Source organism: Echiichthys vipera (assembly GCF_963691815.1).
Source record: "Echiichthys vipera genome assembly, chromosome: 4".
Classification (NCBI taxonomy): Eukaryota; Metazoa; Chordata; class Actinopteri; order Perciformes; family Trachinidae; genus Echiichthys; species Echiichthys vipera.
In genome coordinates this window covers 20,540,338-20,564,226 of record NC_139829.1, presented here as the reverse complement: position 1 = coordinate 20,564,226, position 23,889 = coordinate 20,540,338, and the positions used below count along the sequence as shown (strand labels likewise).

General features: G+C 39.8%; 5 protein-coding genes across 5 annotated transcripts in view; 3 read left to right on the top strand and 2 right to left on the bottom strand.

Annotated features, from left to right (window-relative positions):
- sgsm1a (small G protein signaling modulator 1a) overlaps positions 1 to 4,515 on the top strand; it is a 28,536-nt gene extending 24,021 nt beyond the window's left edge. The window contains exons 21-26 of the mRNA XM_083912405.1: positions 49 to 173; positions 2,141 to 2,223; positions 2,349 to 2,458; positions 2,610 to 2,706; positions 3,106 to 3,273; positions 4,090 to 4,515. Of these exons, the coding sequence (XP_083768531.1) occupies positions 49 to 173; positions 2,141 to 2,223; positions 2,349 to 2,458; positions 2,610 to 2,706; positions 3,106 to 3,273; positions 4,090 to 4,178 (672 nt within the window). The 3' untranslated portion in view covers positions 4,179 to 4,515. The remainder of the gene's footprint in view (positions 1 to 48; positions 174 to 2,140; positions 2,224 to 2,348; positions 2,459 to 2,609; positions 2,707 to 3,105; positions 3,274 to 4,089) is intronic.
- Positions 4,516 to 9,121: 4,606 nt separating this feature from the next.
- Positions 9,122 to 10,074, bottom strand: h1m (linker histone H1M). Its single transcript, XM_083912404.1, has 4 exons — positions 9,847 to 10,074; positions 9,666 to 9,768; positions 9,539 to 9,597; positions 9,122 to 9,207 (listed from the first exon to the last, which is right to left on the bottom strand). The coding sequence occupies exons 1-4, from the start codon at positions 10,060 to 10,062 to the stop codon at positions 9,133 to 9,135; spliced, it is 453 nt and encodes a 150-aa protein (XP_083768530.1). The 5' UTR covers positions 10,063 to 10,074; the 3' UTR covers positions 9,122 to 9,132.
- Positions 10,075 to 11,173: 1,099 nt separating this feature from the next.
- gatc (glutamyl-tRNA amidotransferase subunit C) lies at positions 11,174 to 14,600 on the top strand. The gene is made up of 5 exons (XM_083912401.1): positions 11,174 to 11,481; positions 11,575 to 11,625; positions 13,672 to 13,841; positions 13,965 to 14,068; positions 14,480 to 14,600. The coding sequence occupies exons 1-5, from the start codon at positions 11,290 to 11,292 to the stop codon at positions 14,539 to 14,541; spliced, it is 579 nt and encodes a 192-aa protein (XP_083768527.1). The 5' UTR covers positions 11,174 to 11,289; the 3' UTR covers positions 14,542 to 14,600.
- A 1,930-nt stretch (positions 14,601 to 16,530) lies between these two features.
- Positions 16,531 to 17,633, top strand: isg15 (ISG15 ubiquitin like modifier). Its single transcript, XM_083912403.1, has 2 exons — positions 16,531 to 16,675; positions 16,788 to 17,633. The coding sequence occupies exon 2, from the start codon at positions 16,800 to 16,802 to the stop codon at positions 17,265 to 17,267; it is 468 nt and encodes a 155-aa protein (XP_083768529.1). The 5' UTR covers positions 16,531 to 16,675; positions 16,788 to 16,799; the 3' UTR covers positions 17,268 to 17,633.
- A 202-nt stretch (positions 17,634 to 17,835) lies between these two features.
- pxmp2 (peroxisomal membrane protein 2) lies at positions 17,836 to 22,601 on the bottom strand. Its single transcript, XM_083912400.1, has 5 exons — positions 22,434 to 22,601; positions 21,124 to 21,246; positions 20,795 to 20,957; positions 18,669 to 18,788; positions 17,836 to 18,567 (listed from the first exon to the last, which is right to left on the bottom strand). Exons 1-5 carry the CDS (start codon positions 22,541 to 22,543, stop codon positions 18,499 to 18,501), a joined length of 585 nt encoding a protein of 194 aa, XP_083768526.1. The 5' UTR covers positions 22,544 to 22,601; the 3' UTR covers positions 17,836 to 18,498.
- Positions 22,602 to 23,889: the final 1,288 nt, after the last annotated feature.

The window sequence follows — 23,889 nt, the reverse complement described above, 5'->3', positions numbered from 1 at the left end:
ACAGTTATGAGCTTATTTTATTTATTCATTTATTTTTGTTTGTTTCAGCAAGAGCTTTTGGACTTGTATACATTAAATCTGCACCGCATTGAAAAGGATGTCCAGCGCTGTGACCGAAATTATTGGTACTTCACCCCCGCCAACCTGGAGAAACTGCGCAACATCATGTGCAGGTAAAACACTGACAGAATCAGGGATGTGATAAAACATGATCTTTTTACCACTACATCATAACCTTTGACTGCTTATCTTATCAAATGAAGGCTCCATAAATTAAATTTAAAAGATAAGGATTCTCTGTTTATCGTTCTGTCAACAAATCCCATGATAAGGCCATAACTGACTTTGAACTGGTACTAACTTACTAGTATTTTCTGTGTAGCCAAAGCCTTATACAGCTTATTCCTCTGTGCCGCAGAACCTCCACTATTGTAGGGTTTTTTTTTGCGGCCTGTTTTACTTTTAGTCTAGTCTAGTTGTAGTCGACTAGAAGTCTGAGAGTTTTAGTCTAGTTTTAGTTAAAGAAAATTGTATATTAGTCTCTTGTTAGTAATGCAATTATATTTAATCAATATAATAAGAGTATCTAGTAGTATTGACGAAACCAACATTTTATTTAAGCCAAACCCATGCAGATATCTTTAGTTTACATGCATATACAATTACACACTGCACACACACGTTCTCAGCTCCATAGGCTAACGTTATAACCCAACACATTAACCGTAGCCTCATGTCGCATGAGCTTTCTAAAACAGAAAGTATCGTTACGTTATGTCTTGACTTACCTAAAGTTCATTATGGGATGCCCAGAGGTGTCTCTTAAGATTTGTGGTGTTTTTTCCTGTGATTTTGTGGCTGCATTTCTCCCTTTCTTTTTCCACAACACATCCCGTTTTCCTTTCCACGTCTATGTAATGAAAGTGTTTCTTCTTTTTCTCCCAAACACGACCCCCGGCTGGTGTCACACTTCTCATGTTTCTTTAGTTGTCGTTAACCCTAACTCTAACGTTATGCTGACCCACAGCAGCTGCGGCTTCAGAATCTAAATAATGGCGCGTATGGGGATTGAGGAAGTGACGTTGCCCAGACGCGAGACTGGGAGAAAACTTCAAAATAATAATAATAGTAAGGTGACTAAATGAGACAAAACAACGTTATTTCGTCTTGTTTTTAGCATAAAATAAATACATTTTAGCATAGTTTTTATTTTGTAAACCACATTTCGTCTCGTTTTTATTCGTCAACGAAAATGCATTATATATTTAGTCTTAGTCATTGTCACATGACCAGAATTTTCGTTTCGTCTCGTCTAGTTTTCGTCACGTGATAAAGGTTCGTTGACGACAATATTTCGTCATCATTTTCGTTGACGAAAGCAACACTACACTATTGTCCAAAAACAAACTGCGTGACATGTTCTTCATTACAAAGAACGAGGACACTGTGGTTTATTGTGAGTCTAGGTGGCAACGATGAACCGTTTTCACGGTTTACTGTGTAATGATTGTTGACGGTTATCATTCTATGTACAATTGCTCATCTATGGTATCGGAGGGAGGAAAAAAGGAAAAATTCAAAAGGAAGACTTTATAATCATACTTCTATTTTGAAAAACAGTTTAAAGTTTGTTCAACAAAAAACAAATTGTCATCCGTACCTTGTATATGGACCGTATCGTATCTTGAACATCTCATATTGTCACCTACCCAGCAGAGCACCAAATTTGTGTCAATCCACAGCTGAAAATAGTCCCCAACAAATGCACAAACAAATTGGTTTTGGTATTCTCATATGATTTGCTGACAGTACGAAAAATAAAATGCCAGGCTTATCTTTTAACAGTAATAGAGTAATAGATTGTTTTTCTCCCAAGTGCACCTGCACATAAGCACAACTGAGGGGACACCCATAATAGGAAAAATGAGTAGCACTCTACATCGATCTGGGACTTCCTAGGACAGAAAAAGAAATTATATTTACACATTAGAGAAACTTAATCATTTTGCACTTCAAAGGTAGTCACCTTGATAAATGGTGAATATTATCTTTGGCATTGAATCCTGAATTCTGTATATCCTGAGCAGCATATGACTCAGCGCACAGGTGGCAGATAAGTTCACTTATTGTATATTTACAGCTACATCTGGAGGCACCTTGACATCGGTTACGTACAGGGCATGTGTGATCTGCTGGCTCCACTTCTAGTCGTTCTGGATGATGGTGAGTCAACACTGAATCACTTCTCTTCACTTTGGTGTATTTTTACAGTTATTGAAGGAACAACAGAGTTTCCCACTCACTTTCTCACCCCCAGCTTCCTCTCTCTTTATGTTTCCTCCCTTCAGAGGCCATGGCCTTCAGCTGTTTCACCGAGCTCATGAAGAGAATGAATCAAAACTTTCCACACGGAGGAGCTATGGATACACACTTTGCAAACATGCGCTCTCTAATCCAGGTGACACAATACCAGTAAAGTCTTGACACACTGTAGCAGACAGTTATCACTAAATCCACTCATTAGCAACAAACTCTTTTTGACACTTTTCCTCCACAGCCAGCCTCATTATTTCTTCTCTTGAATCTCCTCTGATCCCCTCTCTGTGCAGATCCTGGACTCCGAGCTTTTTGAGTTAATGCACCAGAACGGAGACTACACCCACTTCTACTTCTGCTACCGCTGGTTTCTCCTCGACTTCAAGCGAGGTAAAGTGGTGGCAAAGAGTTTGTGCCAATTAGAGGAATAAGAGATTGACTCCCCTTTAAGCGCTGTCGGTGGATACAATGCCAAACCACTTGGCAGCTCGCTAACAAGACATTTAGTTATCAAGGCTCAGAAAGGATTTGGAAGTCAGTTACATTTTTGGAAACTTGTTCCCGAGGATTGCTTATAAAATACCGGCCATGCAAATTACAGCTGCATAGATAGATTTTTATATTTAATCAGGCTTTATACTGAAGATTCAACAATGAACATTATATCCTTCCTCCCACTCCTTCAAACACCTGCTTCCACCCTTATCTCTTGCCACTGATAACTTCCACTTCCTGCAAACTCTCAAACAGCGATTAACTCCCGTTCCTTTATGTCTGTTTGCCTTCCAGAGCTGGTGTACGATGACGTGTTTGCAGTGTGGGAAACGATCTGGGCAGCCAAGTATGCCTCTTCTAGTCATTTTGTCCTCTTCATTGCCCTGGCACTGGTGGAGATCTACAGGGACATAATCCTGGAGAACAACATGGACTTCACTGACATCATAAAGTTCTTCAATGGTAAAACGTCTCTCTACGGCTGATGTTCACATGCACATCTCCAAAGATTTTACACATTACAAATCAGTACCCTCGTTCTCAATATTTCCAAACACATCAGTTTTCACTAAAGCCATCCATCCGTTGTCCTCTGCTTACCCGGGGTCGAGTCGCATGGGCAGCGGGCCAAGCAGCGTTATCAAGACGTCCCTCTCCTCGGCAACGCTTTCAAGCTCTTCCTGGAGGACGCAAAGGCATTTCCAGGCCAGAGAAAATATATAAACTCTCCAGCATATTCTGGTCCTACCCCAGGGCCTCCTACCAGACGGAGGACATACCCGGAAAACTTCTAACAGGAGGCGACCAGGAGGCATCCTGATCAGATGCTCGAATCACCTCAACTGGCCCCTTTTGATACGAAGGAGCAGCCACCCTAGAGAGGAAACTTATTTTGGACGCTTGTATCCGCAATCTCACTCTTTTAGATGGAGTGGTAAATAGAGAGCTTTCCTTTCCCTCATCACCACAACGGTGCGTTCCGACGCCTGCATCTGTGCTGACACCTGTCTATCCCCAAGCTTCATTTTACCCTCACTTGTGAACAAGACCCGGGGTCTCAGGGTCTTCCCTAAAACCTTATTTAAAACACTCTCACACAATGAGTCTTCCACTTTCGCAGGAGCACTTCTCATCTGAAGTTTTCTTTAAGAATTCAAGGTTACACAGGTCGAGTAATTGACACACAAACGGTCATTTTGAGAGTGAATTTGAATTCGAAGTGGCGAAAGTTGTTTTAAAGAGAGAAATTAAGCTAACGTGTTTCTTCTTGTCTTTCAGAAATGGCCGAGCACCACAACATAAAGCAGATTCTGACCCTGGCCAGAGATCTGGTGTGCAAGGTGCAGATGCTGATAGAGAACAAGTGATTGTGCTCTTTGTGTCTTCTTTTTCCTTCCAAGTAAAGTGTGAGCGGCTGTAGCAGCACAAGAGTAAAAACCCAACACACATACACACTACACAAAGCCTTTACTATCACAATTTGCTGCTATGAGCCTTATTCACTGTATCCACAATGTTGTTTGTGTTTGTGTCAACAGGTGTATGAGAATATTACGCTTCATATTTGTCAGTATGTTCAAGTGCAAACAAATGTATCTGAAAAAAACCCATCTCTTTAATTTCTAGATATTTTTGTCAGAAATCCCTTAAGTGTCAATCTTACTCTGAGTGCACTTAATATTTTGAGATAACGATTGGTTTACGTTGCACCTTTCAAACCAAAATGCAGAGCTGAATTCCACCAGAGACTATATTTATGAGAAAAATACATTGTGATAATAGTTTCTAATAATTATTTTAATAGTCAAAGTATGTAGATTAAAGTGAAATATTTATCAGCAAGTTACCGCCCTGTTCCCGTCCCTTAATTAAGGAAAGAATGTCTTTAATTTTCTTTAAATACAAAATCCCAAAATGAAATTACTTTGTACAGATGACTGATTCAGAACACGCGTTGTAGTCAAAAATGTAAGAATGAAGTCCGGCGCAATATCATCCCATGGTCTTTTTCCACACTTACATACATCAAATAAGCCATCGAGACAGTTTTTTAAATTTATGAACTATTAACCGAGAAATCCAGCTCCGAAGCTAACAGCCGGACATGGCTAACAGTGATTAGCTCGGGGCAGTACGGTGAAGGCATTAAAACGGCTTTTTTAACCACTAATACTGATCAAAATAACCCAAACCTCTGCAGTAACATGAGAAGAGTCCTTACACATAAAGCAAAGCACCAACAACGTACTAAGTGAACCCAGAGTTTAGACCTACCAACTGGCCCCGGTATCAGCTCCTCTCATAGTAAAGTACATTCAAGTCGAAAACCAAAGTCAATCCAAAAGGAAGGAGCCCATTGGTGCTTCGTTTTATGTGTAAGGACTCTTCTCATGCTACTGCAGAGATTTGGTGTTACCTTGAGCAGTATTAGTGGTTAAAAAAGACGTTTTAATGCCTTCACCGTACTGCCCCGAGCTAATCAGTGTTAGCACGGCTGTTAGCGACTCCCCAAGAATTCTCTGCTTATCGTTCATACATGAAAAAAACTGTCTCGATGGCTTATTTGATGTATGTAAGTGCAGAAAAGGACCAAGGGATGATTTTGCGCCGGAATTACACTTAAAGTTCAGTTCTGTTTAACAAACAACATCAAGGTTGATTTAGCTTTCAGCACTATGTCAGTGATTTAGCATCCAACAGTGTTTTTTTTATGTTTTAATTAAACTGCGTCGTCTGCCAAATATTGTCTTTATTTGTTATGTGTGAATTGTACTGTACTAAGAGAAAAAAAGTGTTTTAACTCTTTGGGATTATATTATGTAAAATCATAACTTGATATTTAAGTGACTTAGGGATGTCTGGGCACAGATTTATATAAAGCAAAAAGCCTGATTTCATAGCCTCTTAAGTAATTTTTCATTATCTAGTGAACCACTGTATAATTTCTAAATTGTGCAGTTTACTCACATTGGGGTTTGTCTTGTGTTTGTCTGGCGCCTGTTTGTTGAATTTAACCTTAATTTCAGCTTGAATATGATTATGAATCAGGAAGATCAGATGAGACGGTGAAAACATCACAGTGACCAAACGAAAAGTTTTGTGGTGCCATGTTGTTTAGATTCTTTTGTGTTAGAGTGACTTAAACAGAGAGATGAAATGCAAAGTGCAGATGATGTTATGAGCGTTTTGGCAGATTTGGGGCTTGTGAGGACACACAGTATAAATGCTTTTAACCCCTAAATTGATAATGTTGGCCTCAGTTACATGCTTGTCATTTATTGCCTAAAACATCACTCAGTGTTGTTTCATGAATGTGGTAAGATGAATTGCTTTTAATATTGATGTTTCGTTGTGAATGCTAAGTGCTGTCGGAATTATTTTTTTTGATTGATTGTAACATTTATTTAGTAAGTGTTTATTTATTTATTTATTTATTCTTCATTAATTTTCTCATTCAGATGCTGCTTTGTTTGTTGAGCTGATATTTTTTATTTTGTGGCCAGTTCTAAATGTGTATTGTTAAACAATCAAATTATATACTAAGAGTTCATATCTATATATTGAATGGTATATGTTCTTATAATAAAACAATAAAAATGGAATCATCATTATTTTTCCAAAACATCTTGTAATGTGTATTTTACTCAATTTAATCAAACTAGGGTAAGAGTCAGGAATGTATCATGGTTGATAAACATCAAGTGATGACCCGAAATGACAGAGAATACCAGTCGGTCCACAAAAGAGAGACATAACTAGATAAAGGAATAAATCTCATCTCCACTCATCTCATCTTCAACCGCTTATCCGGGGTCACATCGCTGGGGCAGCAGCTCTAACAGGGGACCCCAAACTTCCCCTTCCCGGGCCACATTAACCAGCTCTAACCATAATGCTTTGGACTGAAGTAAGGACCTCTTACCTCATTAGCATACATTCATTCATTCATCTTCAGCCGATCCCAGCTGAAATGAAAGTGAACAGAAATGTAGAAATAAATGTAATACCTTTATGGGTGTATATGAACATGTTAATTTATTTCTGTGTTTGCAGTTTGATTTGTATTCAGTTGGTGCAACATTAAACGGTTTGCCTCTATTATATTGAGCTGCTGCTGCTGTCATGGCTGTAAATGGTTTGCCTCTATTATATTGCGCTGCTACTATAATGGCTGTAAATCAAAAGAACGACGCCCGAACAGGGACTTGAACCCTGGACCCTCAGATTAAAAGTCTGATGCTCTACCGACTGAGCTATCCGGGCCCTGTTAGCCGATGGCCCTGAGTATCAATTTGACAGCGGTTCGATCCCTGAGTAAACAGTCCTTTTGTCAACATCATTCAATATGTGATTTTAAATTAAAATAGGCAATAGGTTATGTGGTTTAATGCTTTCATATTAAATATGATTGTTACGCAGGAAACATCTGTTACATGGATTAATTCACAACTATACGTGTGTATTTTTAAAAGAATTACTATTTTATGGGGTTATTATTATTTTGAATCTATGAATGGAATAAGTATTCAAAGCACTGCAAAATATAAATCTGAATCACTGTTATAAATGTGCATGCTTTGCAGAGAAGCTTGGTGCAATATTGGTCTGTCCAGGATTTGGACATTGTTGTCGACAAAGGAGTGGGCTTTCATCATCTCAAGGAGAAAGCCCACTCCTTTGATGACAACAATGTCCAAATCCTGGACAGAGAGGACAGATGGTTTGAAAGAGGAGTAAAAGAAGCAATTTATGTAAAGTAGAGACACCATCGCAAGTCCAGTTGCTTTTGACTGAAATTGCTTTGGGGATAATGGTTAGTAAACAATAAACTCTCATATATAGTATATATATAACACCAAAACTTGTCCTGATAAGTGCTGAACATTCGCGTGTTGGCTTTATCATTTTAAATGCATGAGTAGACCGTGGTTCCAATATCCCTAACATAGAGCAGCTGAGATGTCCTCACCAAAACGACTATCGCCCGAACAGGGACTTGAACCCTGGACCCTCAGATTAAAAGTCTGATGCTCTACCGACTGAGCTATCCGGGCGCTCAGATGCCATTTGACCATAGTATCGCTTATAAACTTTATCAGAGGCCATATTGTCTCTTTATGTATTGCTTGATGGCGTATGTAGCGCCACATCGATTATGTAAACTCATTATGTGCTCGCAATTGTAAAGTAAGAAATGTGGTCTACCAAATGGTTGAGTAGTACCTGAAAGGGTTAAGATGGTGCTGCCTGTCACGTATTACAACAGGGCGCATGTGTACTGGCCACCTCTGGGATCGCCACTACTCTAGACATATACATAAAGACGCCACATCGACTGCTGCCATACTGCCTTCCCCTAGAGCGGCGTGCATACCGGGCGGCCATCTTGGAACAGGACCACTCTACAGTGCAGCCATAGACATACTGTGTTAATGTAAACACGCAGGCCCATAGACATATATACACGCAGGCCCATAGACGTATATACATGTAAACATGCAGGCCCATAGACATACTGTATAAATGTAAACACGCAGTCCCATAGACGTATATACATGTAAACATGCAGGCCTTAGACGTATATACATGTAAACATGCAGGCCTTAGACATATATACACATGTAAACACGCAGGCCCATACACATATAAATGTAAACACGCAGGCCCATAGACATGGGTGTAAACACGTAGGCCTATAAACATGGATGTAAACACGCAGGCCCATAGACGCGAATGTAAACACGCAGGCCCATAGACGCGAATGTAAACACGCAGGCCAATAGACGCGAATGTAAACATGCAGGCCCATAGACGCGAATGTAAACACGCAGGCCCATAGACGCGAATGTAAACACGCAGGCCCATAGACATAAATCAGCTATCATTGATCAGCAGATGTTTGGAACGAGGATAACAGGCCTACATTTTGTCCTCATCCTAAAAGTTTAATGAATTACTGAATTTACTGATTCAGCCCACCGCTGCTTCTACCACAGGCATGGTGACAAGGAAGCCAATCAAGTAACTGGCCTGTTAGCTAGCTGACTCACTCCATCATGCATTAAATGCTACAGTTGTTACAGAAAGTGAGCTGAACAAAGTTGTCACTCATCATTCAAAAGCAATGTGTGGATGTTGCATTTATCACTAGCCTTGTCACCCAGGTACCTGTTGACGCTCCAGTTCTGTTTATCCTCAACACAAGTAGAATAAACTCATACAGCAGCATACTCCAAATGCAGACAAGTGTTTTTTTAAAAAGATATTTTATTAGAAAAAACAGTATAAAAACATGTTTTAAATTTACTTTGCAGTGTTCTCTCATTTTGTTGCCTTCTTTGCTCGAGCAGGCCTTGAGGTAGCAGCCTCTGTTGGTGTCTTGGACTTTTTGGCAGGCTTGTTTTAAAGACAGATAGACATACTTTATTGATCTTAAGCTGGGAAAACTACAGAGTAGCAGCAGCATTAAACAACAGACACATCAAAACAGTAATATAAAAACATGAAAAATGTATAAATAAGCAGTCTAGATTAAAAAGATGCATTCTAATTTTCCAGGAATACATTTTGGTGGGAAAAAAGTAAAATTTGATTTCATTTTTCTCGACCATAACGTTGTGAAGCAAGACAAAGCAAACCACGTAGGCTATCCTATGTGTAACTAAATAAAACAACTTAACTGCAGGCCCACAGATAATACAGCGGACTTGACACTTGTCTGTCTCACCTCCTGTGACTCGACCTCTTTAGTGTCTTCAGTGGCAGCGTCTTTCTTCTTCGTAGTACCTTTAATAAGAAGGCATGCCATTGAAAACAGTCCAGGTTTATATTAGGAGATGTAATTTTATTCATACCTGCTTTTTTTGGCTTCGCGGCGCCATCCTTCGCTGCTTTAGGCACTTTTTTCACCTCTACATTCTCAGATTTTGCCTTTGCCTCCTTGACTTTTGGTGCAAGCTGAAGACGGGACAAAAAAAGCCCAGATTAATAACTATTTGGCTCGCTGTGATGAACATATGTTAATTTACAGCTTACCCTGAATTTTCCCGTTGCGCCTGTGGTGTCGGTGGAGTTGGCAGGACGCACCAACGTGCCAGTCTCGAGTCCTTTTTTCAGGGCTTCACGGACCAGGTGCTTCAGCCTTACCAAATCCACCGATGGGTATTTTTGTTTAATATAACCCTTTATTGCTTGGGATGAAACTCCTTTACGCGAGTCCAACTCTTTAAGTGCTTCATTCACCATAATCATTGTGGAGGGATGAGCTGAACGTGTGTTGACCGCCGCAGCAGCATCTACAGAGCAAACGTGCACATAAAGCCCATTTAAATGTAAACATTTGTAGAAAAAACATGAGGTTTAACAGTTGTGGACACTTTGTTTTAAATAACAGTTGTCTTTGAATTAAAATGGAGCAGACCTGTTTTGTTCTCTCCCACCGGGACATCGGGGGAGGTCCGCGCAGGTGGCGCAGCAGAGACTGCTGCAGCTTTTGTAGGAGGCATTACTGAGACTGCGACATAACACGACAATACACAAAAATTAGCCCGGCACCGAAGTCTAGGAGCATGCTACTGGTGTCCACATCCAAGGTGTCTCCTCTTTATGCAGCTGCTTCCGGTGAAATGAGACCGGGTGAATCCCATCAGCAGCAGGTGCAGCCCATTAGGCTTTGTTCATTTAAGGATCGGGGCGAAATGATTAATTCACCTTTTTCAGGCACTTTTGAATTCTTTGAATGGCATCTTACCTCGTTAAAGTCCAATCACTCTTTTGCAGTATTTTAGAGAAGTAATATCCCTACACCTCATTTTTTAAAGGAATAATAAGTTGCAGTGACACATAAAAGTCATGAATCTAGTTTATCCCCTCTACCTAAATACACTGTTTCTATTATTTACTACACAAAACAGACTTTATTATTTGTATGTGTTGTTATTTGAGCTGTTGGCATCCAATGACAAGTAGTAATATATTTCTCCTGACATGCAGGTCTAGATATAAACAACTAAATTAATTAAAATTACTGTTCAGAGTATTGTGCTCCTCTGGACTGCTGGGACTATTCTGGTAGTAAAGCCAGTATTTTTAAAATATCCAAGCACCCTGTATCATAGCTGCATCTGCGACCTTTTTTAAAAAAAAACTAATACGTTTGTAAATTGGTCCAAAACTCAGCGAATAATTCTACTTCGAGGTTGAGGAGTTCCTCTTTCCTTCGTATGTTGATGCACCGCTGCCTCTGCGAGCCCTGTTCCAACATGGCGGCGCTTTGGGCACGTCCCTCCACAGTCGAGGCGGCGTCTATGTTTACGTGTCTACGGCTACTACGGCAAGTCGTGAGCTACTATACGCCATGTTCGCTACATGCATGCTAGTTCAAACCCCGGCTCTGACCTTTCTGGTGAGTAACCGAGAAATGTGATACACTTATTTAATCAACTCGGTCATAGCTGGCTACTTAATTATCCTGACATAATGTCCGTGTTGAGCTTCGCTGCTAAAAGCACACGTCGAGGCGAGTCGCTGAAAATCACCCGGGCTTCATTTAGCCTGTTGACAAACCACAGATACCATGTAACGAACTTCCCTAGAAGAAGAAACAGCTGCCCGCAAAGTCACATCGCAAATGTAACTCGTCTGCTGAGCTCTCATCCACTTAACAGCAAGGTAAGTGCCAATGATGCGCTGCAGGGTGGTTTAGTCAGTAGCTTTAGCCCGTGCACAACATCGGTCTGACGCTTCTGGTGCTTCTTCTTCCAGGTACCAGAGTTTGCAACATGGGAACCAGTACCAGAGGACCAGCTTCCCCCGGTAACAGGGTTGAACGTGAACACAGTACAGAACGTGCAAAGTATTACGTAATGATTGGCGACCTAATGCCTTGAAATTCATGTTAGATTTTGGAGAGTTAGTTGAGAGCCTTCACTGTCAAACACAGGGGCCCGTGTGTATATTGACACCGCTTTGCTCGCTGTTATCCCTCCGTTCAAGGGTGAATGTGGATCTGGCGCAATAATTACACCCATTATAATTAAGTGTTTACTTTATTCTAGTGCACAATTGCATTGGGTTTATTTATTTGACTCATGATTGAATCTGTGCTATCAGCTGTGAATGTTTTTTTGCTTAGACCAGATATCCTCAACCGTTGGTCCGGGACCCCCAGGAGGTCCTCAGAGTTACTGCAGGGGGTCTGCCAGTTGGATACATTGATATTTGTACCCGGGCATAAATGGCCTTTGCCTAATCTTTACAACGTTTCTTTTTTTTTTGTAAATGTCTGAAAATATACATTAACATAAATGCAACGTGTTATTAGCAGAAAACAAACTGGTGAAAAAATAAGTAGATATTTACACAAGCTTGATAATAGACTTACTGGCTGATAGGCACTAAGGTAGCAACTAAGGTAGCCATGCACAGAAACAATTGAGCTGAAGGATTTCCTTCCAAATGTATGTTAAACATTAACATATGATGCATAAATATATGAATATGTTAAAAATGAACATTGTAATATCTTAGTATTTATTGCACCATAAACAAATGTGTAAAGGCTTTAGGCCATCGTAGCTGTTGGGCCCAATGTAATATGCAATACAATATTTGTAGTAGGGGGTCCCTGCTTCGTCTCTCTTTCAGCTCAAACTGAAGTTGTTCTTGTTTGGGAAGTTTACCTGTGTCTTTTATTCTGTTATTGCACTTGATGAGGAGTATCAGTCCTAATGCCGTTGTATTATTTACAATGGCAATGAAGTCTTTCTATTCTATCCTTGCTGGCACTTAAATATCCCGTCTTAATGCATTTTCAGTGTAACTGATGATTGACAAAATTCACAGTCCTCATTGCGTACAAAAAATGTATTCAGAGGTTTATCTGTAACTTGAGGTTTCAGCAGTCGTCTCATCTCATCTCATCTTCATCCGCTTATCCGGGGTCGGGTCGCGGGGGCAGCAGCTTTAGCAGGGGACCCCAAACTTCCCTTTACCGGGCCACATTAACCAGCTCTAACTGGGGGATCCCGAGGCGTTCCCAGGCCAGTGTGGAGATATAATCTCTCCACCTAGTCCTGGGTCTTCCCCGAGGCCTCCTCCCAGCTGGACGTGCCTGGAACACCTCCCCAGGGAGGCGCCCAGGGGGCATCCTTACTAGATGCCCGAACCACCTCAACTGGCTCCTTTCAATGCTAAGGAGCAGCGGCTCTACTCCAAGTTCCTCACGGATGGCTGAACTTCTCACCCTATCTCTAAGGGAGACTCCAGCCACCCTCCTGAGAAAACCCATTTCGGCCGCTTGTACTCGCGACCTCGTTCTTTCGGTCATGACCCAACTTTCATGACCATAGGTGAGGGTAGGAACGAAGATTGACCGGTAGATCGAGAGCTTTGCCTTCCGGCTCAGCTCTCTTTTCGTCACAACGGTGCGGTAGAGCGACTGCAACACCGCCCCCGCTGCTCCGATTCTCCGGCCAAACTCGCGCTCCATCGTCCCCTCACTCGTGAACATGATCCCGAGGTACTTGAACTCCTTCACTTGGGGTTTCAACAGTCGGAGGTTGACAAATCAATCACATCTGCCAAAGTTACAGTGCTTTTAGTACCAAATTCCCTCTTTGTGTCTTGTGGGGATTGTTAACACAAGTACTTACTGATATCTTAAAACTGTAACTGTAAAAGGATTTTTTTTTTTTTTTACACCAACACAGAATTGTGGAGTCATGCGTCACATGAAAGTGTTTGCTGATTAGAAGTTTTTAATGGATGTAATCACTTTATTAGATGGTTATTAACAGTTAACGATGTTCTTAAGTGACAGTATCACACACATTTCTAAGCAACACACCATTGATTTCCCAGCCCGCCCACATCCCTGCTGACCTGGTGGACAAACTGGAGCGACTGGCCTTGGTTGATTTCCGCACCAAACAGGGACTGGCCTGTTTGGAGAAAGCAATACGTTTTGCAGATCAGCTTCATGCGGTTGACACGTCAGGGGTTGAACCAATGGATTCAGTTCTGGAGGACCGGTATGCTACAGTTGGGCACAACAGCGTATATGCGCGTGGGCCTTCTCATCATAGTTAACACAAATGAGCAATAACCAACTCTGAACTCTTGTGAAGGCTAATGTTTTCCCCGTTCACATTCAGGGCGTTATACCTGAGGGACGATGCAGTGACGGAAGGGGACTGTGCTGAAGAACTGCTTCAGCTCTCCAAAAACACTGTTGAAGAATATTTTGTGGCACCACCAGGTACGAAGAAAAACTGAATGCGTTTATTTTGAAACACAAGTGTTGATTTTATGATTGGTTGACACATTAGTGACACATAAATCGATGCATGAGTTGTTTCTGACTTCCTGTACGACTGCCACACTCCTGTACATACATTAACCTGGACTATATGTTCTTCCCACATACATATCTACCGTCCTGGTACATAACTAATTTATTAATGTATTTATATTTATACTACTAGACTTAAACATGCACCTGTTTTCTACTGATCATACTATATCTTAGTGTTCATATGCTTTATGATTTATTATATGTTTACACTCTACGTTATTTCGCAGTGACAAAGTTGAATCTAATCTAAAATTTAAAATGATGGTGTGTCTTTTTCATCCTTTGTAACTGGAGATATTTGTTTTCTCACCACAGGAAATATTCCTTTACCAAAGAGGGAGGAGAGAGCCACCCTGCTGAAACACTCAGAGTTATGACGTTAACAGTTTTTTTATTTGATGCGTTGTTGTGTAAAATAAAATCCCATTGTCGTGCATTGACTTGTTTTTCAGTTTCATTTGATCCCTGTGGGAAGGTTAATGTTGTTTTAGTTTCAGTATCATTCATTTGTACTTTTATTAGGAAATATTACTGCATTCCTCTGTGTAATTTAGTCAAAAACTTGTTTTAGGCTTAGTTTGGTATTTTAGTATTTCTCTAGTTCACTGGTTCTCAAATTGTGGTACACAAAGGAATCTCCAAAATACAAAAGGACACTAAATTAATATAATACTAAAAAACATACTTAAACTTTTAAGATCTGTTAAATGTTGTTTTAGTTTCAGTATCATTTTATTCAAATTGTGAGTGAAAAGTGTGTTTGCAACCAGAACATTCAGCACAATGGAAGAACATTGTTTTAAATTGTCATTTACATCATGAACTCCATGTGTCCTGTTTTCATTTTAGTGTTGTTTAACTTTAATAATAAAAGAACAAACAAATATTTTCTCTCTTTAGGTTTCATCTCCATGGAAACTATTTTCATATGTGGCTTAAAATAGATTATGACAGGTTTGTCAGCCATTTTATCTGATGAAATGCTTTTGCTTTCCTTGTAAAAACTAGAGCTACTGCTTTGACCTTACATAAGCTCATCAGGCCACCGAAAAGTCCTGTTGCCTTTAATTCATTCACAGGAACAGCCGTAGTCCCACTGTCAGCAGTGGAAAGAAACTTAGTACATTTACTCAAGTATTTTACTTTATACAATTTTGAGGTATTGTACTTTACTTGAGTGATTCCATTTTAATCTATTTTATACTTCTACTCCACTATCAGAGGAAGTGTACTTTATACGCTACTTCATTTATTTGGTAAATGTAGTTACTTCACAGATTCATATATTAATTGTTTATTTATATATATATATATATATATATATACAGTATATAGTGTATATATTAATAACTGATTCTCCCCCGGTGTAACACTGAACATCGGAGGAAGTCTTTTCTTCTGGTGGCCATCAAACTGTATAATTCATCTCCCCCAGTCAGGTAAGGAACAGTGGAGACACTGTATCCTGAGAAAATGTCACTTTGTCACTTTATATCACCACTGCATCACTTTATTTAGTTGTACTGTCACTTACTGCTGCTACACTTCACTTTTCTTTACTGTAACTTACTTCAGTAAGAAATGCTGCTACACTTCACTGTGGTTTATGTAACTTAGTTCAATAGGAAATGCTGCTACATTTTAACACTGTTATTACTTATCGCTCTTTATCACTTATTTAGTTTGTACTTATTTTATTTCAATCTGCTGCTAAACTGCACAGTGCGTATTGTTGAATATTGTATATACCTACTCTTAACCACAATGTCTGTTGCACTCTGTCACACTTAGTTATTGTTTGATTTATTTTATGTTAGCTTTATTTTTAACTTGATTTATGTTTTTATGCTTATTGTCACTCTGATCCTTTCCCACCTTTGTATTGAAACTGTTGCACAATAATTTCCCTCGGGATAAATAAAGCTTCTTGAATCTAATACAAAATGTCAACAAATGAAATAACATATATTGTTATAGATGAAGCTACACAGCAGAATATAAAGTAAATAGATTCAGCCCTACAGTTATCAGCTGCAACATGAAGTTATATTTAGAGATTCGTCTGATTCTGACTTACTTTAATTTAAGTACATTTTAACATTTTAAAGTAATACTTTAAATGCAGGACTGTTACTTGTAATAGAGTATTTCTGCGGTGTGTTATTATTACTTTTACTTAAGTTAAAGCTCTGAGTGTTTCTTCCACCACTGCCCAGTGGTTTGATAAAACTTTAGGTGTAAACCCATAAACGTGCCCTTGGACTGTCAACAAGGATCAAAACATTGCCTCACCCATATCAGCGGAGTCATGTTGGGAGAAGAGAAACCGAAAGTTTCGAGGCAGAGAAGGAAAACGAATCTTAAGCTGCAGGGGGAGGTGTTCATCAGCTGAGACCGACTGCATATAAACGGAGGAGAGATGAACCCTGTCAGACACACAGCTGATCCCGAGCATCCTTTGTGTTTGAAGACTTCAAGTTTTACCCGAGGACTTCTCTAAAGTGATCAAAGGTAGGAAGCTCTCTTTATCAACGCTGTAAAACTACACCGTGCTATTTATTGTAGCAAAAATAATAATTCACTTTGTCTGCACTTTTTAATAATGTATTAAATGATCTTTCAGGCGACTTTCATCATGCAAATAACAATCAAAATGCTGAATGGGGATTACCACAACCTGTGCGTTGGACCACAGGACACAGTGCGCTCCCTGAAAAAACTGATCCAGGACAAACTGGGGGTTCCGTCCGAGACGCAGAAGCTGGTCTATGTGAACGGCATGAACACTCAGCTCAGCGACGACTCACGGTTCCTCAGCTCCTACGGCCTTCAAGACGGCGCCACGGTGTCCCTGCTGGTGACTCCGCCGGCCACCATCCAGGTGTTGCTCACAAACGAGAAGGGGAATACCAGCACCTACGACATCAGACCCGATGAGACTGTTGGCAACTTCAAGAAAAAGGTGGAGTGCAGAGAGGGCGTCTCAGTGAGCCAGCAGAGGCTCCTTCACCAGAGCAGAGAGATGACCGAGGGCAGGCTTTCAGACTACGGCGTGGAGGCGCTGAGCACCATCCACATGAACCTGCGCCTGAGAGGAGGCTGAGGACACTCATATTCTGACTTTATTTAATCCACATGATGATTAGAGCCTCTGTCGTTTTTAAAAATGTATTTATTTGTACTTTTATTGGGAAATATTACTGCATTCCTCTGTGTAATTTAGTCAAAAACTTGTTTTAGGCTTAGTTTGGTATTTTAGTATTTCTCTAGTTCACTGGTTCTCAAATTGTGGTACACAAGCTCTCTGTGGTACACAAAGGAATCTCCAAAATATAAAATGAAACTAAATTAATAGAATACTAAAACACAAACTTAAACTTTTAAGATCCGTGAAATGTAATTGAAAATAAGTTTAGCATTTCCTGTCATATCTTTGTTTCAATATCAGCCTGCTACATAATCATGCTAAGAGCTAAACTGTGATGGAAGAAAGTGAGCCCAGGTAACATGATTGGTTTGAAAACACTGAATTGTTAGTTCTGATGCTACCCTTCCTACAGCGTGGCTGTGGCTGAAGACAGATCTTCTGATTAGGAATAAATCTTCCTGTCCATAGCTGAATAGTGTCGGCCTACGCTACTGAATTTTAACATTGGTCTCAGTGGTGGGACTTGACTTAGCCTGATATTTTCTGAGGTGGTACATCATGTACAAAGTTTGAGAACCACTGCTCTAGTTTATGTGTTGCTATTCTAGATTTAGAGCAAATTTCACAAAACCAATTTCCCCACCAGTGACCAACAATGTATTTCTGATTCTGATGCACGCAGAACTTAATGTTATGATTTTATTTGGATCACTTTTAATTACATTCTACTGTTTTAAAAAAAGAAATAAAAACATTTTGAAATGTGCACGTCTCTTCACATTTCTTGCAGGTTATACTGATCCATTTCCTCAGCTCAGGGAGTGGAGCTGTAAACCACGACCACAAGTCACCAAAAAAGGCACACTGGATTAAAAATGCACATTATCCTGATATTTAAAAAAGAGGCTGTCTATATTGGCAGAGCTCTGTAAAAATAAAATACATATTAACTCTACATGTAGCATATTATGTTCTGTGATTACAAACAGTCATATCCAAAATATATTAGCATGTTATAATGGCTTATACTCATTTGTACAGGTTTGTTAGGAGTTAATCAGAAAAGCTACAGTATGTCTGAATTACTGTCCGGATTAGAAAAAGGTAAAACAGTCGTACAATAGACAACCAAAGGCTAAAGCCACTGTGAAGAAGCAGTTTCCTCCAGATGAGTTAATCTGAAGCTTCATTTCCTCACTGATGCGAGGTAGGCGTACCAAAATAAGGCGATCATGTTGGCAAACAGCACTCTGAACTGAAATCAAAAACAGAAGGGGGGAGGGGAGGGAAACCATTACCAAAAGTGTCAGGATGTGACTCATCATTTGTTAAAACGACAGGATGCCAATGAAATACCTGAACAGGCACAAAGTTGATATTGATGAACTGGAAGGGAGTCCACACTTTCCAGTTCATCTTTAAAGCAGTCCAGTAACTTCCTTTCATCTTCTTTTCAAAGTCTGTCCACCCTTTAGCCTGAAAATCGATTGGGATGATTAGATATTTACATATTCACCCTTTGTCTGAAGGAAACATTTTATAGCATGTGTGTGTGTGTTTAATATGGCTTGTAATACACAAATACAGTGAACTAAATACTAAAAATAAAAATACTAACTAACTAAAAATCACTGAAACATGTTTAAAGGGGCGGTCCCACAATTTTCCACATCAAAAAATAGTCATGGAAAGTATTTTCCTGTAAAATACAAAAACAAATCATAACAGTAGGGCACTGAGTTTGAAAAAAAATGGGCATCTATTAGAGAAAGTCTTAAGCGCAGTTCAGACCAAAGATTTGCATCGAGACGAGTTTAAAACGTGCAACTTGGAGGTTCGCAAAGTTCTGAAACGAGGCGAGGCGATGTATAATCTCCAAAGCAACCCCTCTTTGTACCAAGACCGCATCACAGCGACTTCCTGGTTGATGCAATACGAAAGTGCTAAAAACTGCAGTTGTCCAGTGTCCAGTAGTTTGCACAATAGAGCAGTTTCTCATCGACCCCCATGTTACACAGGCCGTTTTCACAGCATAATTAAACCTATTTAAAGCCTGGTACAAAAAACAGTCTAGTTTGTATGTTTAAGTCATATCTCCATGACAACACTGAGGGGGGTGAATTTTTTTTGTACCAGGCTAGTTTTTTAAAGTTTATGAATAATTAGGGGAACGGCCTCTTGAGTGACAGCTAGCCGCTGGCCCTCACTTCTCCTCGGACGTAAAGGTCAGCCAGATGGACGTATCTCCATCCCCCCAACGTCACATCAATGCTCTTTTTTTGGTAAGAGGAAATGAGGCGGAGTTAAAGTCTGACAAGATGGCGACTCGCATAGGTGAGTACGATTGGATCAAGTTGAGAGAACGGACCCCGACGGGTATGCTACGTCCATTTTTTATGGAGTCTATGCTCTGTTCTTCTATTCTCACCTCCGATTTTTCCGGTTTTTTTTCCGTAGCTGGTTCTAATTTGTAGCATTATAAAATATAAATGAGGACAGAGACAGTGAGATACTCGCTACAGCTGTATGTCTAGTTGTGATGAAACAGCAAAATTACATTTTATTTCTCTGATTCACTGCTTTCTTCTTGATTACAGAGCTCCCTCTCCTTATTCATTGTATTATCCGCTCGACACACACACACACACACACACACACACACACACACACACACACACACACACACACACACACACACACACACACACACACACACACACACACACACACACACACACACACACACACACACACACACACACACACACACACACACACACACACACACACACACACACACACACACACACACACACACACACACACACACACACACACACACACAGAGAGAGAGAGCCTTCTTTTAGAGCCTTCGTTCTAAAACAGTTTCATTGCGTTGCTAATCTTTGGTCTGAACTGGGCTGTGGAGCGCTTTCACACCAGCCTTATTTTGTTTGGTTGAATCGAACTTGAGTGAGTTTCCTCATTTGCTACGGTTCGTTTGTTCAGGTGGGAATGCAGCGATCGTACTCGGTGTGCGCACCAGAAGTCCGCTTCCAAACGAACTCTGGGGCTGTTTTTTTTGTGGTGAGAATGTGATCGGACCTTGGTGGGCACTAGCTGCAGAAAGCACTCCGCATTTTTGGACCAACCCAGCTCCTGTAGGCAGCTACATGATTTACGTAATGATTAAGTACCTCCCCTGTCACCATAACAACAACACCGCAGGCAAACCTGGAATAGTAATGTAATAACCAACGACCAACGCCAAAATCAACCCTCTCTCCATTGTGACAGTACTTGTGGTGTGTGCGTTGTCTGCTGTCACTCTGTTTACATTCTTAGCCTTTGACAGCATGGCAATTCTGACCAATCTGAGAGTTGGAGTGAATTTCTTTGCTATGCCAAAACATTTGTGTGGAGCCTGTGCCAGCGCAATATCAAATCAGTGAATAGGAGGGACAGTTTGCGAGACAACCCACCTCCAGGATGTTCATAACAAAGTAGAAAATGAGCAGAAAGCCGGGGGCAAAAATGAGCCGGTCCAGTAGCAGACGCTTGACTATGCAGAGCGGGTCGGTGATGGGCAACCACACTTCCATCAGCTGATAAAAGTAATGGCTCACTGGTCCGGTAATAAACAACCTGAAAAAGAAACAGGTGGAATATAAAATAAATTAAAATAAATGTGTGTAAGAGGGGAGTTCAATTTGACACGGTATTTTACAGTGTCTCACACTCTTGTCTAACTGGAACAGATTGCAGTCATTTTCTTGTCAACCCTCAGTTCTGTTCCTGTATTACGTCTCACCCGTAAATGGCATAGCGTGCAGCTCCAGCTCTGTCGATCTCACTGAACGAAGCTCCATTAATGGCCTTTTTTCTTGCCTCCAAAATCTGAGATAAAAGGTTTCCCAAAGCTGAGAGGATGCCACTGAAAATACCAAGAACACACAGCAAACACTCTGTCAATATGCAACAAGTATAATGTACTCAAATGAAACCAGTGCTGGATCCTGTCAGGGGTGACATGTGGATTTCACATTGAATAGCTAGACTGGATATGTATTGCAGATATCTGCAATTCAATTCTTCCTAGTCAAGGAGAACAGATAGCCACAATGACATTCTTACTAGCGCAAATTACGTCACTTTGGGCATTTATGTGTGCGGCTTTCTACAATTATATTTTAGATATCCATAATATCTTTTTTCCTAGTCAAAATTTAATTCTTACTAGAGAGAACGATAATTTCAGATGTCCACAATGACATTCTTATACAAATTATGCCACATTTGCCATTCATGTGTATTGAACTTTCAATTTTAGATATCCACAATTACATTTTACATATGCAGAATGAACGTTCTGGATATCTGTAATGTAATTCACACAGTACTAGGAAACTCTCATTTCAGATATCTGCAATCCATTTTTTACCAGTCGTCACTTTCATTTCAGATGTCCCAAATGAAAAACCAGATGTCCATAATGTAAAGTTAACTTCCAAAATACATCCTGACTAGTAAAAATGTCATGACGGATCTGACAACTGCAATTTTCCTAATAAGAATTACACTACAGATATTCAGAATGTCCGTTCTAGATATGTAAAATGTAATTGTGGATATCTAGAATAGAGAGCCCAACACACATGAATGGTAAAAGTGACGTAAGTAGCAGTAGTAAGAATGTCATTGTGGACATCTAAAATGTTCTTATTGACAGAATTACATTTTGACTATAGGAGAAATGGTATAATGGAAATCTTAAATGCAAGTACAGATGTGAGTATGATTCATATACATGTAAAACCTCTTTGTCATAGTTAGGGGTGGTTCTCAGGGCAGATGGTGATTGGTCACAGCCAGAGTGACACAAAAGGTCAGTGCCTTCAGATACACTTTTATGTCAACAATGAAGTAAGAACTGCTTCTTTTTTTTTTTTTTTAAAGTCGATTTTGGTTACAATGTTGCAAACACCAACTTAATAAACTTCAATGGTTTGGTTTTGTTAGTAAATGAGCACGCCTCATTTCAACACTAAACAAGCCCCAGCCTGCAGACCTGCAGGACAGTAACAACCGGTGAACAGTCGGTGAATAACCGAAGACACAGACCTCGTCACGGACTTGGTGAGGATGGGATATTTCTTCAGAAGAACCAGATACTGTTGCAGTAAACGGAACTGAACGGACGCGTCCCGGACTGGCAGGCTCTCCACGGGCATGGTCAGTGGTTTCACCGGTCTGACCGCACAAACATCACCGCAGAGGAACTGACGAGGGAAGAGAGCGAAGATGAGAAGGAGCTGCTACCAAAGTCTTCCTGTTGACGTCAGTGCGTCGCCGGCGGAGCCACGCCCTCACGTCGACGTCACAACAGCTGACAACGATGAGACCTGTTTTAATTATCCTCAATCTCGACCAAACTTTAATCCCTTCAAATTTGAATTTCGTAACTATTTTGAGTCTATCCAGATTTCAAAAAGATTTTTAACCGTATAGCCCGCGTCTTAATTTAAGTTCTTTACATGTATTTATTTTTCCTTTATATATTGTCTTTTTTTTCTCTATGCCTTTGTATCTTATCAAGTATTCTTATGTAATGTCATTATAATTTAATGTGTATTGTTTTCTGAAAGGACAACTGACTGTCTTCACACACATATATATCTTTGTCAAGCATGACGCCACACTGTTCTGTTTGTATTATATTTGTTCAAATTGCAAATAAAGAATATTAAAAAATAGGTTTAATTATCCTCCTTTTTGTATTTCAAACATAATCAGAGATTCACTTTAAATGTTTGCATTGCATTTACCTTTGTAACTAATTCCTTTCTAGGTTTGCTGACGTGGATGAAATGTGCACTTTATGTGGAGATGAGCCAGAGACAGATCGATTGTATTCCTAATGTCTTCTTTATCCATTTTTAAAGTTAAAGTTTCTTCTAGTCAGACAAGTTAGCCAGAAACAATCTCACAGTTTATTTTGTATTTGCCCATTCTCATCTGTTTTTTTTGGAGGGACATGGAGAACTTTGTCTAACAAAACTAAGTTCATACCAATTAGACCCAAAATTATTATTTTAAAATGTGAACATGACACATCAGTTTGCTTCATAATAAACCTCATGTTTCTAATTGGACGTCCACAAGAAGAACTTTTCCAAGTCCCCTCCTAACTTTAATGTCTTCACGGAAGAGTTTAATATTTATATAAAAAGATGTCACTGATGCTATCAAGAGAAGTGAACGCACACTATTATTCTTGAACTCATTTTCACTTACCCCAGAATAAGAAGTGTCTTATGTAAATACTTATTTTGAAATATTTTTTAAATACTTTAGTCCTTAATGCCGTCCCTTTATCTGCCGATGTCTCTATAAACATTCTGATTGTTTGAACACTCTGAAAGCACTTTTTCAATTGTGAAATAAAGATTTTAATTGAAAAAAAAAAGTGTTAATAATCTTTGTGTGGGACTCGATTACTGAAAAAACTGTTAGGTTTCATTTCAAAAAGACACATCAAACAGCATCAGACTAATTCTGGACATCTTTGGATTATTTA